This window comes from Danio rerio, chromosome 22 (assembly GCF_052040795.2).
Source record: "Danio rerio strain M-AB ecotype USA chromosome 22, GRCz13ab, whole genome shotgun sequence".
NCBI lineage: Eukaryota > Metazoa > Chordata > Actinopteri > Cypriniformes > Danionidae > Danio > Danio rerio.
Genome location: NC_141042.1, coordinates 26,206,507 through 26,226,626, shown reverse-complemented (window position 1 = coordinate 26,226,626; position 20,120 = coordinate 26,206,507). Strand labels below are relative to the sequence as shown.

Genomic DNA, 20,120 nt, shown 5'->3' with positions numbered 1-20,120 from the left:
ATCAGGTTGATGTCAGACCCCAATGTCAGACTGACGTCAATGTCCAATGTCAGATAGACGTTGCATTTTGGTTACTTTCTAATGCAACCTAAAAACAACCAAATGCCAACATTTTATGATGTTACAGCTTGTCGTTGTGTGGACCTTACCCCTATGACATCTATCAGATGTTGGATTTTGGTTGCCAAACCTAACGAATAAATGTCAGCATTTGACATCAATATGATGTTGGTTTAAGATGTTGGCTCCATGTTGGATTTGGTCATTTTTCAACACAACCCAAAATCAACCAAATATCAACGTCATTTTATGTTGTTATTGTATATCAAAATAACTTTGTTCTTAGGCGCTGGTGAGTGACCTAAATTTAACCTAATACTAACATCTTATGACATTGTGTGTCTGCTGGGCAAATACAGTACGATTCTGATCTCAAAATTCATGCTTAATGCAACACAAAAAAAACTATGAACTTCATTTGATCTTTTGCCAGCCTTCACTGCACAAAATAACTGAAAACTGAGAAAAGCACTATAGAGCGATTACAAAACCCATTATCTTTTACCGATCAGCTTGAGTAAAGTTTAAATGGCAATATGTTCCTCTCAGATGTGTGTTGTGTGATGTAATTATTAGCTCTGAAAAGGCTTCCCGTAATCTGAGATAACCGCAGTTTACACTGAGTGAAAAGCAATGTCACACAGTAGTTTGCAAAATCAATACACATACACAGAATCTGACTGTTGTTTGGTAGGGTGTGCTGTATGTGTGTTGATGAAATTAGAAATAGTCGACTATAAGTCCTCACCAAAAAACACGTTGTTTAGTTTGACCTGTTATTGTTTTAGTAAACAGTAGGGTTATTCTCTCCTATTTGGTTTGCTTTGTTTTATTTGTTTGCAATGTTTGTATGTAAATAACATTTACAAGCCAAATTAAGTTGCTTGGTAATGAAAGGTGCAATTTTTTTTTTTTTTTAAATGCAAAATGGCTTGTTACTGTGCATCCGGAAAGTGTTCATAGCGCATCACCCTTTCTACCTTTTTTATGTTACAGCCTTATTCCAAAATGGATTAAATTAATTTATGTCCTACACACAATACCCCATAATGACAATGTGAAAAAAGATAGTTTGAAATTGTTGCAAATTTATTAAAAATAAAAAAGATTCACAGCACTTTGCCGTGAAGCCTTAAATTAAGCTCAGGTACATTGGCTGCGTCCGAAACCGCATACTTCCATTCTATATAGTACACTAAAATCAGTATGCGAGCCGAGAAGTATGTCTGAATTCATAGAATTTGAAAATGGGTATGCGAGAAGAACCCGAATGACTTACTACTTCCGGTGAGATTCTGGAGTGCGCATCCCATGCGCTATCCCATAATGCCCCGTGAGAGAATTCATGAATGGAATTGAAGCGACGCAACTGATGCAGGTAGGTCACGTGACCATGACAAAATGGCGGATGTAGTATGTCCAAATTCCTTTTATACTTTTCACATTCATACTGTGTAGAACATACTTTTCTAACAGCCGAGTAGTACTTTTAAATTCAAATGCAATTCCTACTGAGTAGTAGGCGGTTTCGGACGCAGCCATTCTGTTTCCACTGATCATTCTTGAAATGTTTTAGCAGCTTAATTGGAGTTCACCTGTGGTCAATTCAGTTAATTAAACATGATTTGAAAAGGCATACACCTGTGTTTATAAAGTCTCAGGGTTGACGGTGCATGTCAAAGCACAAACCAAGCATGAAGACAAAGGAATTGTCTGTAGGCCTCCGAGACAGGATTGTCTCTCCGCACAAGGCTGGGGAAGGTTACAGAAAAATTTCTGCTGCTCTGAAAGTTCCAATGAGCACAGTGGCCTCTGTCATCCATGAGTGGAAGATGTTTGGAACCACCAGGACTCTCCACCAGAGCTGGCCGGCCATCTAAGCTGATTGATCAGGAGAGAAGGGCCTTAGTCAGGGAGGTGACCAGTAACCCGATGGTCACTCTGTCTGAGCTCCAGCGTTCTTCTGTAGAGAGCAGAACCTTACAGCAGGAAAACCATCTGTGCAGCAATCCACCAACCAGACTTGTATGGTAGAATGGTCAGACCGCTTTTGTTTCTAACCTAAAATCAACCAAATGTCAACGTCTAAGGATGTTACAGCTTGACGTTAGTGTGGATGTTACTATGTTACTATGATGTCTATCAGACGTTGGATTTTGGTTGCCGTACCTGACAAATAAATGTCAGTATTTGACATCATCAATTTGACGTTGGTTTAAGATGTTGGCTTGACATTGGATTTTAGTCACTTTTCAACACAACCTAAAATCAACCAAATATCAACGTAATTTGACAATGTTATTGGACATCAAAATAACATTGTCCTTAGACGCTGGTTAGACATTGAATTTTGGTCACCTAACATCATGACCTTAATCTAACCGAATTTTAACATCTTACAACGTTGTGAGCCTGCTGGGAAGTGTCAATGTGAGAAATAATATTAAAATAACGAGTTTCCACGTAAACAATTAGTGACATAAAGTTACATTGAGAGACGAAAAATACTATTGCAATTAATTGTTTAATCGAATTAGTGGTCACAATTGTGAGATATACAGTCTTACTATGTTAAAAGAAGTCACAATATTGAAAAAAAAAGCATCAAAAAAAGCACAATGCAGTTCAGAGATGAATATATAATATCATGATATAATCTCTTCTAACAAGAAACTCTTGACATTTCGTCACCTTGGAGTTATAAGGTTCTATCTGCGTTCTGAATGATTTGGAGATATTAAGATTGCATTCCATATAGCAAACAGTATGTGTGTAACATTCAATCATTTTCTTTTCGGCTTGGTCCTTTTATTAATCCGGGGTCACCACAGCGGAATGAACCACCAACTTATCCAGCAGGTTATTACGCAGCGGATGCCCTTCCAGCCGCAACCCATCTCTGGGAAACATCCACACACACTCATTCACATTCATACACTATGGAAAATTTAGTCTACCCAATTCACCTGTATCGCATGTCTTTGGACTGTGGGGGAAACCGGAGCACACGGAGGAAACCAACACCAACACAGGGAGAACCTGCAAACTAAACACAGAAACGCCAACTGACCCAAATGAGGCTAGAACCAGCGACCTTCTTGCTGTGAGGCGACAGCCCTACCTACTGCGCCATTGCATCGCCTTTTGTCTAAAATTTGTTGTTTAAATAAAAGGTCTTAAAATGTAAACAACTTATAAAAAAAACTTCCTATAATGTAAATAAGTTGTTATTTAATAAGAATATCTCAATAACTCAGTTTTGACAAAAATGTCTGATAGAACTTTTTAATTCTAAGGTGACGATTTTATTAAACCTTGGATAAGTCCATGTTGACTTAAGATCGTTGGTCTGAGGGTCACTGACAATTTGAAGATACATCTTATGCTGTTAACATTGAACACACATCCACCCACCAACACACTGTTTCAAGTGAGGCTGCAGGGTGGCTTTTTGCACATTATTTCCAGACCTGACAAAGAAAAGGATTTACAACAGATCAACAAACAGCCAGGGAATCTGTTTACTTAGGAGGAACCGTCCATTCCCATGCTGATTTCGTATAGGACACTGCTGAGTAGCACCCCGCTGATAAATGGACTTTACTTTGAAGGCGTGTCAATGGGTTGGAACATCCAGATCTAATACACATCCACCAATGCACACAAAATACAGTAAATTCACAGTTTTATTAAAATTCATTGCTAAATATCAACATTAAGTCAACATTTTTGCTCAACACCACACCTGCCAGGGCTCATAACTTAAGCCTGGTGCACACAATGCAATTTTGGCTATTATTTGGTTGTCTGAGGTAAATTTTGGAAATTGTAAAAGATTCATCCTAGGCTACAATCTGTTTTCTCTGAGCATTGGTCTGAAATGTTTACAGACAGCTCATCAATGGCTGTTGCAGTCAAAATTTCCCTCATAAAATTCCATCAGTTTTAAATCTCTTAAACTTTGATGGTGCGTTCCAAACAGAGAGAAAAAATCATGGCCGGCAGCTTTCCAAACCGAAATGCTCAAAACTGGCCACTTCGAAGGGCCTTTAGGATAAATCGAATCCATTTGGGATTAATAATAATTTACGATTAATAAATTCGAATCCCTTTAGGATTTAAAAAAATGGCAACTGATGGACATTTGCCCTCTATTCAGAAAGGCTTATGCCTATGCACTAATCCCTCCAGAGGGACCCTCCAAATGAAACCCAGTGTCAGGGTTACTTGTCTTAGAGTGAAACCAAAAACCAATAGGAGTGCTGAACCTGTATATATTATTATTATTATTTATTATTATTTTTTTTCCATTGATCGGGGGACATCATGTGTCATGTGTGAATTTTACCAAATGGTGGTTCTAATGTTCTACTTTGATGGTGTTTATTTAATATGTATATATTTTTTTTCCATTGATCGGGGGACTTCATGGGTCATGTGTGAATTTTACCAAGTAGTGGTTCTAGTGTTCAACATCCAACAGTGCCATAGAAGTTCAAGCAATTTATGGCCTTTGGGAACATGCACGTCTGCCAGAAGCGGTAAGCACAATTACAGAGCCGTGGATGTGAGGGGTGGAGGACAGGGGCTGTTTGGGAAAGCTGGATGTTTGCTTTAGCCATCAATGACAAGAGCTCTTCCATCAAACATACCGTATGACTCTGAAGGGCTCTGAGCAGTGAGCACCAGATGTGCATGTTCATCCTTCTGACCCGGTTTCCACCTGCATTGACAGAACACTTGCAATTATAGACTTATTTTAACTCCCTTAGGGTTAAACAGCCGAGCTTTACTTTATTTTTTATATATTCAGCTGATCTCAGAGTCTGGCGGAAACACTTTTAGTCTAGCTTAGCATAAATCATTGAATTTCACAATTAGCATCACGCTGGAAAAATTTCATACAACAATTTTGTTGTTCAGTTCAGTTACTCTCTGCACTATGACAGTAGTATTGTTTTTTTTTAGGACAATTTGGCTAGAAACTATAATCTCAATGTGGCGCGATAAATAAACTATGACAGAACTTTAATTTTTAGGTGAACTATCCCTTTAATACCTCTACATTTTTTAAAAGTCTGTGTCCCATTTGTTTCCCCTTAGATCAAACTTATTTTGAATTCAGAAAGGATTCTCACATCTGCCACATTACTTTATTGTGTGTGAGCAGTGGGAAATCAGACACAATCCCTCATTCATAACTTGTTCCTTGTGTAAGTTGTGACTCAGTGAGATGTGCACAAACACACACGCACACACACACACACACACACACACACACACACACACACACACACACACACACACACACACACACACATACTCCAGACACTAAAGTTTACAGAGGAGTCCAACATTCTGCAGGATGGACAGTATATGAGGACAGAGGCCGAGGACAGTGAGGATTGTGTCCAGAATACATTATTACTCTTCAAATGTGGATTCAGACCTGGGGCAGGACAGAAAGAGAGGAAGTGAGAAATGAAGAGTGGAAATCTGACTGAAGCAAAGATCTTATTAAAAACCCTGTCAATGAAAAGTGGATTCCTCTGGCATTTCACTGCAGTTGATGAGTTGATAAATCTTGGATGAAATGTGTTGGATACCTAAAGGGATAGTCAAAATAATAAAGGCTTACTCACTTTTTACTCTACGTCAGGTGGTTAAAAACCTTTTTTAGTATCTTCTGTTGTTCAACACAAAAGAATATATTTTAAAGAAAGCTGAAAAACCTAACCAATTACTTAAAGTAGGAAAAACAAATTGGCAAGTCAACGGGTAAAAGTGTTGAACAGAAAAAAGAAACTCATAAAGGTTTGAAACAAAAATAGGGCCATACCACTGAATGTGTGCCTTTTCTGTCCCCAGGACTAAATATCTATAAATATGCTAAAAAATAACTGAAACATGCATGCTATTAATAAGCAAACTGTCCTTTATATGGTCCAAACTACAAATCAAATCTCTAACATTTAAAAGATTGAAAAAAAAAAAACTACCTAAAACACTGAAAAATAGTATTTTTAGTCTTTAACACTGCATTACACTGTAAAATATAAGCATTAAAATCTTAGCTTTTTTCATTTTCTTTTGCATTGTTATGTAACTCTATATCTCATCTTTGCCTCAAATACATTTATTAAAAAAATTATATATATATATATATATATATATATATATATATATATATATATATATATATATATATATGTGTGTGTGTGTGTGTGTGTGTGTGTGTGTGTGTATGTGTGTGTGTGTGTGTGTGTGTGTGTGTGTGTGTGTGTGTGTGTGTGTGTGTATTTTCTTATTTTTTTAAGCAAAAATAACATTGCATTTTTAGAAAAATACCCCTTGCGTGCATTTATATTGATTTTTAAACACAAATATAAAATGTTTGAAAATTTAACAAGCGAAATTTTAAAAAGAAAATCACTGTCTTAAGGGGAAAAAAAACGTAATTACCTGATATACTTTTGTCCATGCTTTTTAAAAGACTCGTTAGTTGTTTTTGGACCAATACATATTTTGAAAGGTTACGTTTGTGTTATTAGATTCTGTTTTTGCCACAATAAAAAGGCACCTATTTGGTGGAATTGGCCAGTAAATGATGACAGATCTTTTAATTTTGGGTGAACTATTGCTTTACCATCGACAAAAAGCTTTGCCCTCGATTAAAGAATACGCATGCGTAACATTTATTGTTTAACTACACCACCACTCCTGACAGCTAGGCGACAGCAATGCGCGTTACATCCTGGTGAAATCACCATCAAAGAAAATGCTCCATTCTGTTATCAAAGTGCCCTAGCAGTCCACCATCACCCTGTAGTTTAATCCTCAGTAATGCTTCATAACTATGTCTACCGCTTCTAAGGTTGTCCTGGGATTGTCGATAGTGCTCACTATCAGCACCGTTGCAGGCGTTCATATCAAGCAGAACTGGGACAGACAGGTAAATAGATCCGTGTCCTTCTAGCCAAATGAGCATGAGGCACTGCTGTTGAAGGGTCCATCAATGTTTTTCAGTTGCATTCAGTACAGGAACATGTACAGATTTGCAGAATAATCGGTTTTATAGACTACAATAAAAGCACTATGATAAAAGCTGATTTACTGGGGTATTCCGGCTGAAATGTACTGTTCGTAGGGTATATATGTTTTGTCATAATAGTAGCTGTTGTTTTCGTTACATTTTATTTGTAGTTTTGTAATTATCTCATACCTGCTTTAAGGCAAAACTTTGGAGATTGTGGTAAAGTTGGTTTTGTAGTTGCACATTCGTTCAGAGACAACTTCACTGACATGCTCCTATAATGTTTACCATAGTACTAAGAATATTCCGTCTGAAATCACATGCCAGTGTAACTTAAAAAAAGAAAATAATAATAATAAAAAACCATTAGCACTATTTAATTGACTGTGAACGAGTTGTGTTTTGACAGTCATTGGCTGCAAGTATGATTTCACTATTAATGATTTGCAAAGAATACTTTTCTGAAACTATATTATAAAGAAGAAAGTCTGACTGTGTAAATGCAAAACCAACTTTACATCAATATTTTAAAAGAAAAAGTTTACTCAAAATTGTATGTTCCACACCATTTATTTACACTTAAATTGTTTCTTTAGAGCTTTTGAACACAAAACAAGATATTCTGAATGTTGGAAAGCAGCAGCTATTGACATTTATTATAATAATAAAACGTAGCTAATATGGAGGTCAGTGGCTGTTTTTTTTTCTCTGTTAACAGTCTTCAAAACATCTTAATTTTTGTTCAACAGAGGAAAGAAACTCAAACAGGTTTGGCACAAGTGCAGGAGTGAGTAAATGATGACAAATTTTTAGGTGAACTGTAGAGCTGCACAATATATCGTTTTAGCATTGCAATATGCACATCCACAAAGTTCAGTCTGAATTATAGTTGAGCAGGAGCTACAGAATTGTATTTAATCAATGTATTTATATATAATTTCTATGATTTATGCAAAAAAAAAATCCTAAAATGTTTTGTCTTGTTGAAAGTGAAAATAAGATTATTTCACTCACTCCACTGGCAGATAATTTCATTAAAACAAGCAACAAACTCTTCATTCTCACTTATTTCTTTTGATGGTGAAAGTTAAACAATAATTCTACTTGGTCTAAGAATTTATTTGATATTTGGACTAAAAATATATTCATATTGCAAAATTTATTGCCAAAAAATAAAACATTGCAATATCAGATTTTTCCAATATCATGCAGCCCTAATGAACTGTCGCTTTACCTCACAGTCACATATTCTAATAGTTTTCTCTACCAACACCAATAAAACATTACAATTTTAACCATTAAAACCAGTACATAATGGTTTCTACCTGTCTGTTTTGGGACATATTCCATTAGGAATTACTGATTTTAACATGCCACCAATAAAAAACAAAACATTACCAGCAGAAATAAGTGCGGCCAATCCAGTTTCCATTCAAACCAATTTCATTTACATAAAAAAAAAAAAAAAAAAAAAATTACAAAATCAAAGTTCTGTGAGGATTTTAATGACAAAGAAACTTACCATTGTTATTTCTTACCTATAACTCATAACATTAGTTATATCTTGTTTATAAATAGTTTTCTTTCATATCATAACATTTCTAAACAGTAAAAATATGCAATAAACCTGTTAACTCACATCCACAGAGGCTGCGCGAGGGTGTTGTGCGTGATCTGGAGCGTTTGGAACGGAAGCGCGAGAACCTTCGTGCGCTTGAGGAGCAGATCCAGCTGACGAGAGAGCTTGTGACAGAGCGCAACCGACGACAGGCTGAAGCCTCAGAAACACACGATTCATAAAGCGAACACCTATACTGGTACAATTAATTATTATTTATAAAGAAATGTACATTTGTGCAGCTGTTACCAGGATTTCTTTTACGGCTATATATTTGCATTCACAAATTTGAGCATTTCTATAAAAGTGAGGTATTATACAGTATATCAGGATTTAATGCTGAGGATTTTTACTTACTTACTGGTCCAAACATTTTACTAAATTATTAAGTGCTATTGATTTAGTTGTTTTGACACTTACAATCTTATATTATTATAAATAAATAGGGTTTTTAAGAGATCTTTTAATTTTTAGCTAACTGAATTTCACATTATCAATACCGATTTGACGTATTGCAAACAGGAATTGAAATAACGTACTGTCTGTAATAATAAAACAGTAAACAAAATGACGCACAATAGAAGAAATTAATGAGAAGAAAAAAAAGATTGAAATGAATTGAACTGTTTCTCAGCTAGGTCTAAAGGCTTGTTCACATCAACAACAAAAAAATATTATGATAAACATAATTTTAAATGTGAAAGAATATTGAAGTCTTCACAGCTGTGACTATAATGGCACAGAAGAACAATATCATTGAAATCACTTTTTTAAGAACATTCAACTCTTGAAAAACATTAATTTTAATGGCTAAAACGTTTAGGCTGTCAAAAAGTGAATCTTTACAATAAAAGTTAAGCTATTGTGCATTAATGTGGATTATAATATAGCTATTGTTGGAGTTAAGTGGTAAGAAATGCTTGTGAACTTTAATAAAGTAATTCAATGTAAAATCACCTGGTTTGGCGGGAGCACTTGTAGCTTAGCATAAATTCATTGAGTTGGATTAGACCATTAGCATCTTGCTCAAAGCTTGTTCCTTGATTATTAGGCTAGATTAGAGCATGTAAACCCTAGCCATATCGGCCTAGGAAATGACAACTTTTTAAATTCCACAGGTGTAAGTACACAATGTAACTGAGCAAATCCTGCGTTATGGATGTGGCATTTGCAGAAAAAACTCAAATAGATTAATGGAAAGCATATGTTAACATTATAATGAAACATCTGTTTATATTTTCCAGAACAACTGACCACAGAGTTATAGGAACAGAATAATATTGATCTGTAAACATTTTTTGTACTTTAAACGAGGAAAATAAACGTGCGTTATGGATGTGACCAAAAAAGTCTGCGGGTTTACAGTGTAAAACATACTTTGAGAAATTCTGTGAATTAAACTGCACAACCCAAAAGAAACCCGAAAGTATAAGAGTTGCTCACTATAGAACAAACATGATTGATTTTATTTTATTTCATATTTTTGAATTTATGAGGAAAAAGTGTTGTTATGGATGTGAAGTCTCTCCGTTGTGGATGTGACCAATGTGAAATTTCCATTTGTGTGACTTTGGTAAATCAAATATAATAGTTTGAAGACATTTTTTAGACAGAGACATTTTTGAGTATTTCTAAAGTACTGTAAAATACCTTAAATCCTTAAACTACCGGGAATAGAAATTTAAGAGTTCACATTTAGACGCTATTAGCAGGTTTGGCATGCTGTCCTGGGAGAGAATCCTAAGCTCAGAGATGATTGAGCCCAGGGCTCCTGCCTGGTCAGCATGTAAGGGGTCCGAGATCAGGTAAGACTCGAGAGTTCCTTCTGGTAAAGTAAGAAAAGGGGTGGAAGGGGGAATTCTTTCATAACAAAGGTAAGGCAGTAGGGTGAAATTGGTCTATTTATTATAGGCTTGAATCGATCTGATTGGATTATTGCTAATTACGAATGAGACACCAGCTGCGATCAATCATATCATGTGCTCCTCCCGAAATTAGTTTATAAAGCTTCACTAAAAAGTCGGTAAAAATTATTGAGATGTAATTGAATATTTTGAGCATGAGATGCTAATGGGATAATCAGAATCAATGATTTATGCTAAGCTAGTGCTCCCGTCAGGCTGAATAGATTCAAAAGTTGTTCCTATTAGGATATAAACAATTAATTTTCAACAATTTTCCATTAAAGTGTGATAAGATGCTATAGAGAATTAAATTTAGGACTTGCCAACCCTTTTTTTGAGTTAAAAGAAGTCTATCATTGTACAAGTACGAAACTGCACTGCAATGGTGTGCTGAATATACTGAATATACATACAGGTTTGCAAAAAATTGCAATTTCAATATCAGTTCAATTTTAATGTAACATTATGAAACCCTTGATTTAACTTCTTCCTCTCATCTACAAGATTAAAAAAAAATGGACAGTGGGGACCAGCGGGGTCTCACGGTGCAGGACGAGGAGACCATGTGCACGTCGGCCTCTGAGGGTCTGGAGGAGGGGGAAGTGGAGGGAGAGACATTGCTCATTGTGGAATCGGAGGATCAAGCATCTGTGGATCTGTCCCATGACCAGAGCGGAGACTCTCTGAACAGCGACATTGGGGAGGACGGAGAGGGAAGCTGGAACGAGGACATGTCCTTCTACTGCGACAAGTGCCACAAATGGATCCCGGCTGGTGAGAAGATTCGGGAAAGGGGACGACATGTTTGATGCACCCTTGTGGGATCATATTATGTGCAATATGTGTTTGCTTGGTCAATAAAGCCTGATCTGAAACCAGGTCTCAGCTGTTTTTCCTTTATTTCTTCTTTGTATGGTTCAGTCCAGCTACGTGGAGAGCAACCCAGCTACCTTAAAGGAGACAACTTCTTTAAGTTCATCTGCTCCGACTGTGCTGAAGATGGGAAGGAGAGTTTTGAGAGGATGAGGCTGACCTGGCAGCAGGTACACATAAAAAAGCCATGATATTTAACTAGAAAAAAAGTATCTGAAAGAACATTTCAGCATCTGTTTTCAATGAAAATGTCTTCACACATACCTAAACATTTTTCAAAAAAATAAATTATCATATTTAAAGTGATGTTTATGAATTGGTCTATGATTAGGTTCTACATTCCAACAAAGTGAATGAAATGTTTGATTTTCTGTTCTTAGGTGGTGATGTTGGCCATGTATAACCTGTCTTTAGAGGGAACTGGACGACAAGGATACTTCAGATGGAAAGAAGATATCTGCGCATTTATCAGTCGCCACTGGACCTTCCTACTTGGTTCTAGGTGAGACTGAGTACCAAAACTAGAAAAAAATTGTAATGACAAACCCTCTTAATATGTAAAGATGGTCAACTTGCATTACTACAAATTGGGGAAAGTGCAAAGCTCTGTATGGCCGCCACAGCAAAGAAAGTACTCCCATCTGATCAAAATAGCCAATTGTCAACCTACAGATTTGCTTGATTGTTACATCAATACCTGTCAACCGTGTGTCTCTGTTGATTTTGAGAGATCACATTGCATGGCATATCATGTCCTTTCATTGTCGTTTTCCAGACTTTGCTCCAGTTTCACTTTGTTTTCCAGTTTTTCTAATGTGTCACCTGGTTAATATTGATACAGCCATAAAGGAGATTGGTGTCATGCAAGTCTTTGCACATGCGTAGTAGCTGGAGCAAACTGCTTAAGCAACAACAGTTAAGAAATGATTATTTCTATAGCGCTTTTACAATGTAGATAGTGCCAAAGCAGCTTAACATAGAAGTTCTCGTAAATTGAAACTGTCACTTTAGTTTGCAGAGTTTGGTTCAGTTCAGTGTGGTTTAAATTTTACTGCTGAAAGTCCAAACACTGAAGAGCAAATCCATCAATGCACAGATTCACAAGTTCCAAACCAAGCAAGCTAGTGGTGAGGAACAAACTTCACTAACTGACAAAAGTGAAGGAAACAAACTAGAGAAAAATCATGCTCAGTTGGGCACGACCATTTCTCCTGTGGCCAAACTTCTTGTGTAGAGCTGCTGCCTAGGCAGCAGAGGCTGGAGAGTATATAATATATAATGTATTTAAAAGTTCAGTTGAGATTTCAGGATTCTCCCATTCATTTATGTAGTCCTTGGCTTAGGTTGAACCACCAGGAGGCATTACAAATATGGTCGCAGAGTGAACAGACTAAAACCTGGATATATTTGCTTTTTATGGTTTACACACTTAAGAAAGAAGACGTCCACGTGGTGGAGCACAGTGGCAGGATGTCTGTCAGTCGGCAGCCCAACGTTTTTCCGTTCAGGAGCGCAGGAGTTTGGTGAACCGGGTTGGTGGAAGCTGGTTCAGAATCGTCCACCTACTCTTCGCCCTGAGGGTGACAAAAGCTCTGCAGCCTCGGTCAAGGCAAAAGGTAATAATGGTTTTAACATTTTAAAAGTTATGCAGGATTTTCATTTATTTGAAGTGTTATTGTTTTAAGCTGTGTCAAAGCCATCTCTGGACCCCATAATCACAGTGGAGGGTTTGAGGAAGCGGGGAAGTCGTAACCCAGTGGAAAACGCCATGCAGCTGAAAGAAAAGCGTTCTCGAACACAAGAGGCAAAAGAGATTCGACGTGCACAGAAGGAGGCGGCTGGGTTTCTTGACCGCAGTGCCTCGTCTACACCTGTGAAACTGGGCAACCGTGCTCGACGGCCCGAGCCTTATCTGGAGAAGGGTGAAGTCATTGACTTTTCCTCCCTCAGCTCATCAGACAGAACCCCCCTCACCTCTCCATCCCCATCCCCTTCTCCTGACTTCTCTGCCCCTGGAACCCCTGCCTCACACTCCGCTACGCCCAGCCTGCTGTCAGAGGCCGATCTGATCCCGGATGTCATGCCCCCTCAGGCTCTGTTCCACGGTGAGATGCTACACTTGCTATCCAGCAAATAACTTTTTTATAGTTAATTAGTTAAGACTTAAATTTCTATTTGATTGCTACCTGGTGTCTAGAGGGTGTATCTGTTCTTTTTAGTGTATCAGATGGAAACCAAAATGGATGAATAGTCACACAATAGCCCCTTTATTAATCTGCGTCGCCACAGTGGATTGAGCCACCAACTTATTCAGAATATGTTTTACACAGTGGATGCCCTTCCAGCTGCAACCCATCACTGGGAAACATCTATACGCATTATGGTCAATTTAGCTTACTCAATTCACTTGTACCACTTGTTTTTGGACTTGTGGGGGAAACCGGAGCACCCGGAGGAAACCCACGCAAACGCGTGGAGAACATGCAAACTCCACACAGAAATGCCAACTGTCCCCGCTGAGGTTCGAAACAGCGACCTTTTTGCTGTGAGGTGATCGTGCTACCCAGTGCGCCACCGTGCTGCCCACCAATCACCCAGAGCAATGTAATTCTTTAAAGCAGTGGTTCTCAAACATTTTTCATCAAGTACCACCTCAGAAAAAAAAATAGTCTCTCCAAGTACCACCAAAATGAGCAGTATTGAGATACAGTAGCGTAGTAGGCCCAGTAAAGCAGCTACCACTCTGCACAGTTAAAAAAAAACATTGCAGATTACCTCAGAAATATAGGCTATATGTCCTATATGGCATATTATATACATCATTTTTGATAAATTTTGAATTATATGTAGCATGTACATGACATTTCATTCCTCCGCGTACCACTAGAAGGAAGCCCGCGTACCACTAGTGGTACATGTACTGTACCACAGTTTGAGAACCACTGCTTTAAAGGGTATCCTATTGAACATTCTAAAAATCACCCAGTGCACCCTAAAAGAAGCAACCTATAGTTCCTTACCGTCTTTCTAGAAACATCCCAACAATCCCACCAAACACTCAATAACCTTCATTCCTTCTAGTCAGGACATCCTAACAACCACATTGATCTCTCTTAAAATGCCTTTGTGACCACCCATAGTTCCACAACAACATCCCAGCAATTCTGCAAAACACCCTATCCACCACATACAAACATTATATTCAAGACCACCAATAGTTCTATAGTAATTTTCTAGCAAAACTTAACAACCACCCGAGTACCCTAAAAGTAGCCATAGTTGCCTACTAGCTGGCCAGCAACATTGCAGCAACCTTGCAAATAGATAGCAACACAGAACATCCTACAAACACCCAAATAATTTCCTTGGCAACAACCCAGAAAGGGTAAGGTGTGGATCTCAGGCGTGACCAACCCTGTTTCTGGAGATCTGCCTTCCTGCATAGTTCAGTTTCAACCCATATTAAACACACTTGCCTTGATTAATTGGTTCAGGTGTTTTTGATCCAGGTTTGAGCTGAAGTATGCAGGAAGGTAGATCTCCAGGAGCAGGGTTGAGCACCCCTGGTGTATCGTCCTGCAGAGTTCAGCTCCATCTCTAATCAAACGTACATGAAAAATGAATGTCTTCAAAATTGCTTGTAAATTACAAGCATATGTTTAGTCTAAGATGAACCTTACAAAAAATCGTGGCCTCCCAGGACTGCAGTTCCGTTCCTGATATAGAACATTAATGAACACCCTAGAAACACCCTTGTCCCCATAGAAATGCCTTTACACTCATAGCAATGTCTTAATACCCAACCAGAACACCTGTCCAACCCCTATATACTGTTGATTATTTCTTCACAGTGTGCAACCATCTTTAATAAAAAATAATCAGAATAAAACTTGTCAAGACATGTTACACCTTTTTGCTTATTTAAATTTGTTGCATTACCTTTCATCAGATGATGAAGAATTGGATGCAGAGGGTGTTATTGACCCTGGGATGGAGTATATTCCTCCTCCCAGCATGCCTTTGGCCACTGGTACCATCATGGTCAGGAAAAAGCTACGTCCGGCTGAGCTAATCAAACAAGAACTGGAGAGTGAAGATGAGGAGCGTGGCAGAGATGTTGAAGAAGATGAGGGCCAGGACGACGGCAGAAGAGGACGAGTTTTAGAGCGAAGGAAGGGTCTCCAGGACAAGGGGGAAGGCTGTGTGTCTTTACCTGCCCCCCGCCACACATTCATCAGCCTTTACGAGGAGCGCATGTTGCTCCACAAGCTGGAAGCATGCCCACAAGCGTTGGCCGTCACACCACAGGCCAAAAGGCTGCATCGTAAGTTACTTGTGCGGCAGGCTAAAAGAGAGCGAGGGCTACCCTTGCTGGATGTGGATCAGGCTGTGAGTGCAACACTCAGCCTAGTAGGAGGCGTCTATGGGGCACAAGGGGGTTTGGCTAGGCACAGGACAAGTGGAGAGGAGAAATACAGGACCACCAGCCAGGACCTTCGTATTCTTGACCGCTTTCAAGTAAGTCCTAAGAAAACTCATATGGTATGGGTTACAGCTTCTATTGAAAAAAAAAAATAAAAGCTTTGTTTTGTTTCTCAGTCAACAGTGTCTGTAAGGAAAGGGTTTTATCAGCACACAGTGTCATTCTGGCACAGGCTGATGGGTTCTGATGCTTGCGTGGATCAGACCATCAAGAGTCCCTACACATCCCGAGTACTCAAGCCATTCATCAGGTACACATGGACACATCTGAACCCATTTCCACTGAGCAGTACGGTTTAGTACAGTACAGTACAGTATGATTCTGTACAGGTCATCTTGATCAGGCTTGCAGTTATATTGCCACTAGTTCCTTTATTTGGTAGGTGCAGTGTATCGTGGGGAGTTTGCCATGATCTGCGTCATTTTCTCTCAAAAAAGAAAGCTGTATGGGCCATTCACTTATCCCATGTTTTGCACGTTCAAGTTCATTATTTCAAATGTAGACAAGTGGCAAACATGAACAAATAGAAAAAGCAGCATGTGAATGGCCTTGTAAACAACAACAGAGGACATACAATTGATCAAGGGTCACCAATCTCAGCCCTGGAGGGCCGGTGTCCCTGCAAGGTTCAGCTCCAACTTGCCTCAACACACCTGCCTGGGTGTTTCATGTATACATAGTAAGACCTTGATTAGCTTGTTCAGGTGTGTTTGATTAGGGTTGGAGCTAAAATCTGCAGGACACCGGCCCTTCAGGAACAAGTTTGGTGACCCATGCAATAGATCCTGTTCTTGCTCTTGGCATGTGGTTGTCATTTATTACTGTGTAATGTTTCGACTGTGTATTTAAAAATGCAGCTTTCTGTGTTGTCATTCCCCTGGCTTGTTGAATGCCTTAAGCAGTAATTTTAACTTCACCCTTTTGGTATCATTCCATTGTGAAAGACCTTACCTTATGGAAAGGGTGCAAAAATGGTATGGTACGGTTTGCTTTTTTGGTATCTTTGAGAGGACCTTTGGAAAGGCACATAAATGTGTACTGGACTTAACTGAACCATACCGCTCAGTATTTGTACTCCGTGATAAAGGGATCGTATTATGTTTTTCATGTGAGATGCCATTTTAGTATGAAAAAGTTCTGCATAGTTGCAAAAAGTCCACACCAAATGATGCACTCATTCTGAACTTCCTCAAATGCCTTGATTGTTGTCCTAAGTTTTTTCTAGGAAAGCTTACGGTCACTATCCCAAACTTAAATGTTTCCCACCCAAAGCCGCAAGTTCTGGATGGGTTTCGTTAGTAACATGTTGTCTTGTCACTTTTTTTAAAATGACATACAATTTCTTCAGCTCATTTTCATATACCCTCCTTCGCCTCAGCTACACTGGTGTATAGATCTGCTATGGTGTTTCATGTATGTTATGTCTGCATACATTGGCAGTAGAAGGTCTCAGTACTTGCTCTGTACCAATAATTGAAGTTCCATTTGATTTACAACATTGCCGCAAACATATTAACCACCATAGGGCTCATACGGACCCCAGGTTGAACGCCCCCTACTACCATTTCCAACAGCAACCTAGTTTTCAACCTAGCTTTGCTAAGCTTCTGAGAGTAACCAGTCTTGGGCTGAAAGGTGATATGGCTGTGGCTAGAAATAAGCTTACATACGAGTACAGCCACCACAACATATTCAACATTTTTTTGGTATCATTTGGGTATTTCAAAAGCAGTTTTTCTGTTTTAGAATGTTTAGTGTGAACAAAATACTTGAACAAGTCTAAAAAAAAAAAAAATAGTGCATAAATACTCATAAAAGGACATGGTGAACTTTAATTCTCAACAAACTTGCATCTTCAGGTCTCTTTGGCAAGCAGGAGTTTAGACTGACAAGACTAAGACCATTGTAACAACTGTCTGAAAGCTTTGTGCATGTTGTACATAATCTTGCAGGAGAGACTATGAGAGTCGACCACTGAAGCTGCGTTTGCTCTCAGAGATTCGTGCGCATCACCACAGGAATGACCCGAATTGGGTAGCTGAACCTGACGCACCTATAGACTACTGCTACGTACGGCCAAATCACATCCCCTCTGTCAACTCCATGTGCCAAGACATCTTCTGGCCTGGTAATCATCAGTTCATCCAAACTAATCCATGTCTCTATCAAACAAGATCTTGAAGGAATATAAGTAGGCTTTTTTTGTCCATAAGGTATCGACCTGTCGGAGTGCCTCCAGTACCCAGACTTCAGCGTGGTGGTGCTTTACAAGAAAGTCGTGATTGGTTTTGGCTTCATGGTGCCAGACGTGAAGTACAATGAGGCCTACATCTCTTTCCTGCTGGTGCATCCAGAATGGAGGCGAGCTGGTATCGCCACATTCATGATCTACCATCTCATTCAGGTGAGTCCAAGAAAGCAACTACACCGAGTTCACTCCATTCAGTGTAAAACAGTAATGACCTTTCTCTTCTCTATAGACCTGCATGGGAAAAGATGTGACTCTACACGTATCGGCAAGCAACTCTGCCATGCTACTTTATCAGAAGTTTGGCTTCAAGACAGAGGAGTACATCCTGGACTTTTATGATAAATACTATCCAGTGGACAGCAAAGAGTGCCGACACGCATTCTTACTGCGTTTACGTCGTTGAGGAGTTTGTGTTTCGTTTTCTATATCATTGTGCCACTTGTTATTTGGCTTTTATGTCACTTGGAACAGACCAAAAGAGAGACAGAGTGTTTGCTAGTGTTTTCACAGATATACTCGTTGTTATGTCCCATGTGAGTCTCAGTATGTGAGTTATTAAATATATATTTGTTTCTATGTTATACCAATGGAAATTTAGTTTCTTTGCACCAGCGTTACCAAAGCCGAGAGAGGTCATGCGCTGAGCAAGTTACGAAAACAAATGCAAATAGAAAAACTCTAACAAATGGAGAAAAAAATCTTCATTAGTTTGACAACACGCATGCACACAAATTCTTACAACACATGCAAATACAGACGTGACGAACCTGACAGCTTCCTGTTAAAGTCACCCTGACCTGTGACAACAATAACGGGAGTTTCAATCCCCTCCCAACAGTTTGTTTATCATTCAGCCAGGATCGTCGCTTTTCCACTGTGGTCTGTGTTATTACTGCAAATCATTTCTGTATTTGCATTCGGATATGTTGTCAAATAGATGATGTTTTCTCTAATTGTTAGCCATTTTTCTTAACTTGCAGCAAATTTTGAGCTCTCTTGGCCATACCAGCGTAGTAATTCTCCCCCTCCTTTGTATCCTGAACATTTCAGTTTGTTTTTGTAGTTTAAGAAGTACTGTTTATTTTCACCACTCATGTTTTGTATGCACCTAAAGTTGTGTAGATATAAATGTTGCCACCTGTTAGTTAAACATCAAAATGTTTAATATGGTTTTGGTTGATGCTGATTTTTTTTCCATCATGGAATTAAAATGGTAAGTGTGAATTCTCAAAATTCTGACTCCATCACTGTTTTACACAAAATATGATTACGAGTTCTTTAAAATGTGGTTATTTTTTCAATTTTTGTATTTAAATTACTTTTTTAATTAATATGTCTAAAAAGTAACTAATTTACACGGACCCTCTTTTGAAAAGAGCACAAAGGGGCAGTTTTAAAGATTTTGTGGGGTATTTTGGGCTGAAACTTCACATACACACTCTAGGGACATCAGAGACTTATTTTACATCTTATAGAAAGGGGCATAATAGATTCCCTTTAAGGCAAGTGCCTATTAAATTGCAACAAAATTAAAAGTAATCCCTTGTTTTACTTTTTCTGTAGAAAAGTAATCTATTAAAAGTAACTAGTTACTTTCTAAGTAAATACACCCAACACTGTTTATAGATGTTTTAAAATTGTGATTTTATTATTTAAAATTAAAAAAAAAAAAAAAAAAAAACACAAAAAGCCTTGGGCTAGAGGGGTCCGGTTCGGGAAGCACAGGATTTCATCTTTTCGTAGATGATGTTGTTTTGTTGGCTTCATCGGACATGGACCTTCAGCATGCACTGGGGCGGTTTGCTGCCAAGTGTGACATGGTTGGGATGAGAATCAGCACCTCCAAGTCTGAGGCCATGGTGTTCCACTGGAAAAAGGTGGCTCGCTATCTCCAGGTC

The 20,120-nt window shown here is 38.5% G+C and overlaps 3 protein-coding genes across 3 annotated transcripts in view; all 3 read left to right on the top strand.

Moving 5' to 3' along the window:
* The window catches only part of fam20cl (family with sequence similarity 20 member C, like), a 588,191-nt gene that overhangs the window by 453,474 nt on the left and 114,597 nt on the right, over nucleotides 1-20,120 (top strand). The gene's annotated exons all lie outside the window — the stretch shown is intronic.
* On the top strand, nucleotides 6,837-19,455 carry kat14 (lysine acetyltransferase 14). The gene is given in 12 exon segments (NM_001002699.4): nucleotides 6,837-7,012; nucleotides 8,741-8,910; nucleotides 11,120-11,389; nucleotides 11,537-11,658; nucleotides 11,869-11,990; nucleotides 12,923-13,104; nucleotides 13,174-13,593; nucleotides 15,438-16,006; nucleotides 16,088-16,221; nucleotides 17,924-18,099; nucleotides 18,185-18,375; nucleotides 18,452-19,455. Coding segments are annotated over 10 exon segments (2,349 nt in total). The 5' UTR covers nucleotides 6,837-7,012; nucleotides 8,741-8,910; nucleotides 11,120-11,130; the 3' UTR covers nucleotides 18,626-19,455.
* pet117 (PET117 cytochrome c oxidase chaperone) lies at nucleotides 6,849-11,493 on the top strand. Its single transcript, NM_001164812.3, is given in 3 exon segments — nucleotides 6,849-7,012; nucleotides 8,741-8,910; nucleotides 11,120-11,493. Coding segments are annotated over 2 exon segments (249 nt in total). The 5' UTR covers nucleotides 6,849-6,916; the 3' UTR covers nucleotides 8,894-8,910; nucleotides 11,120-11,493.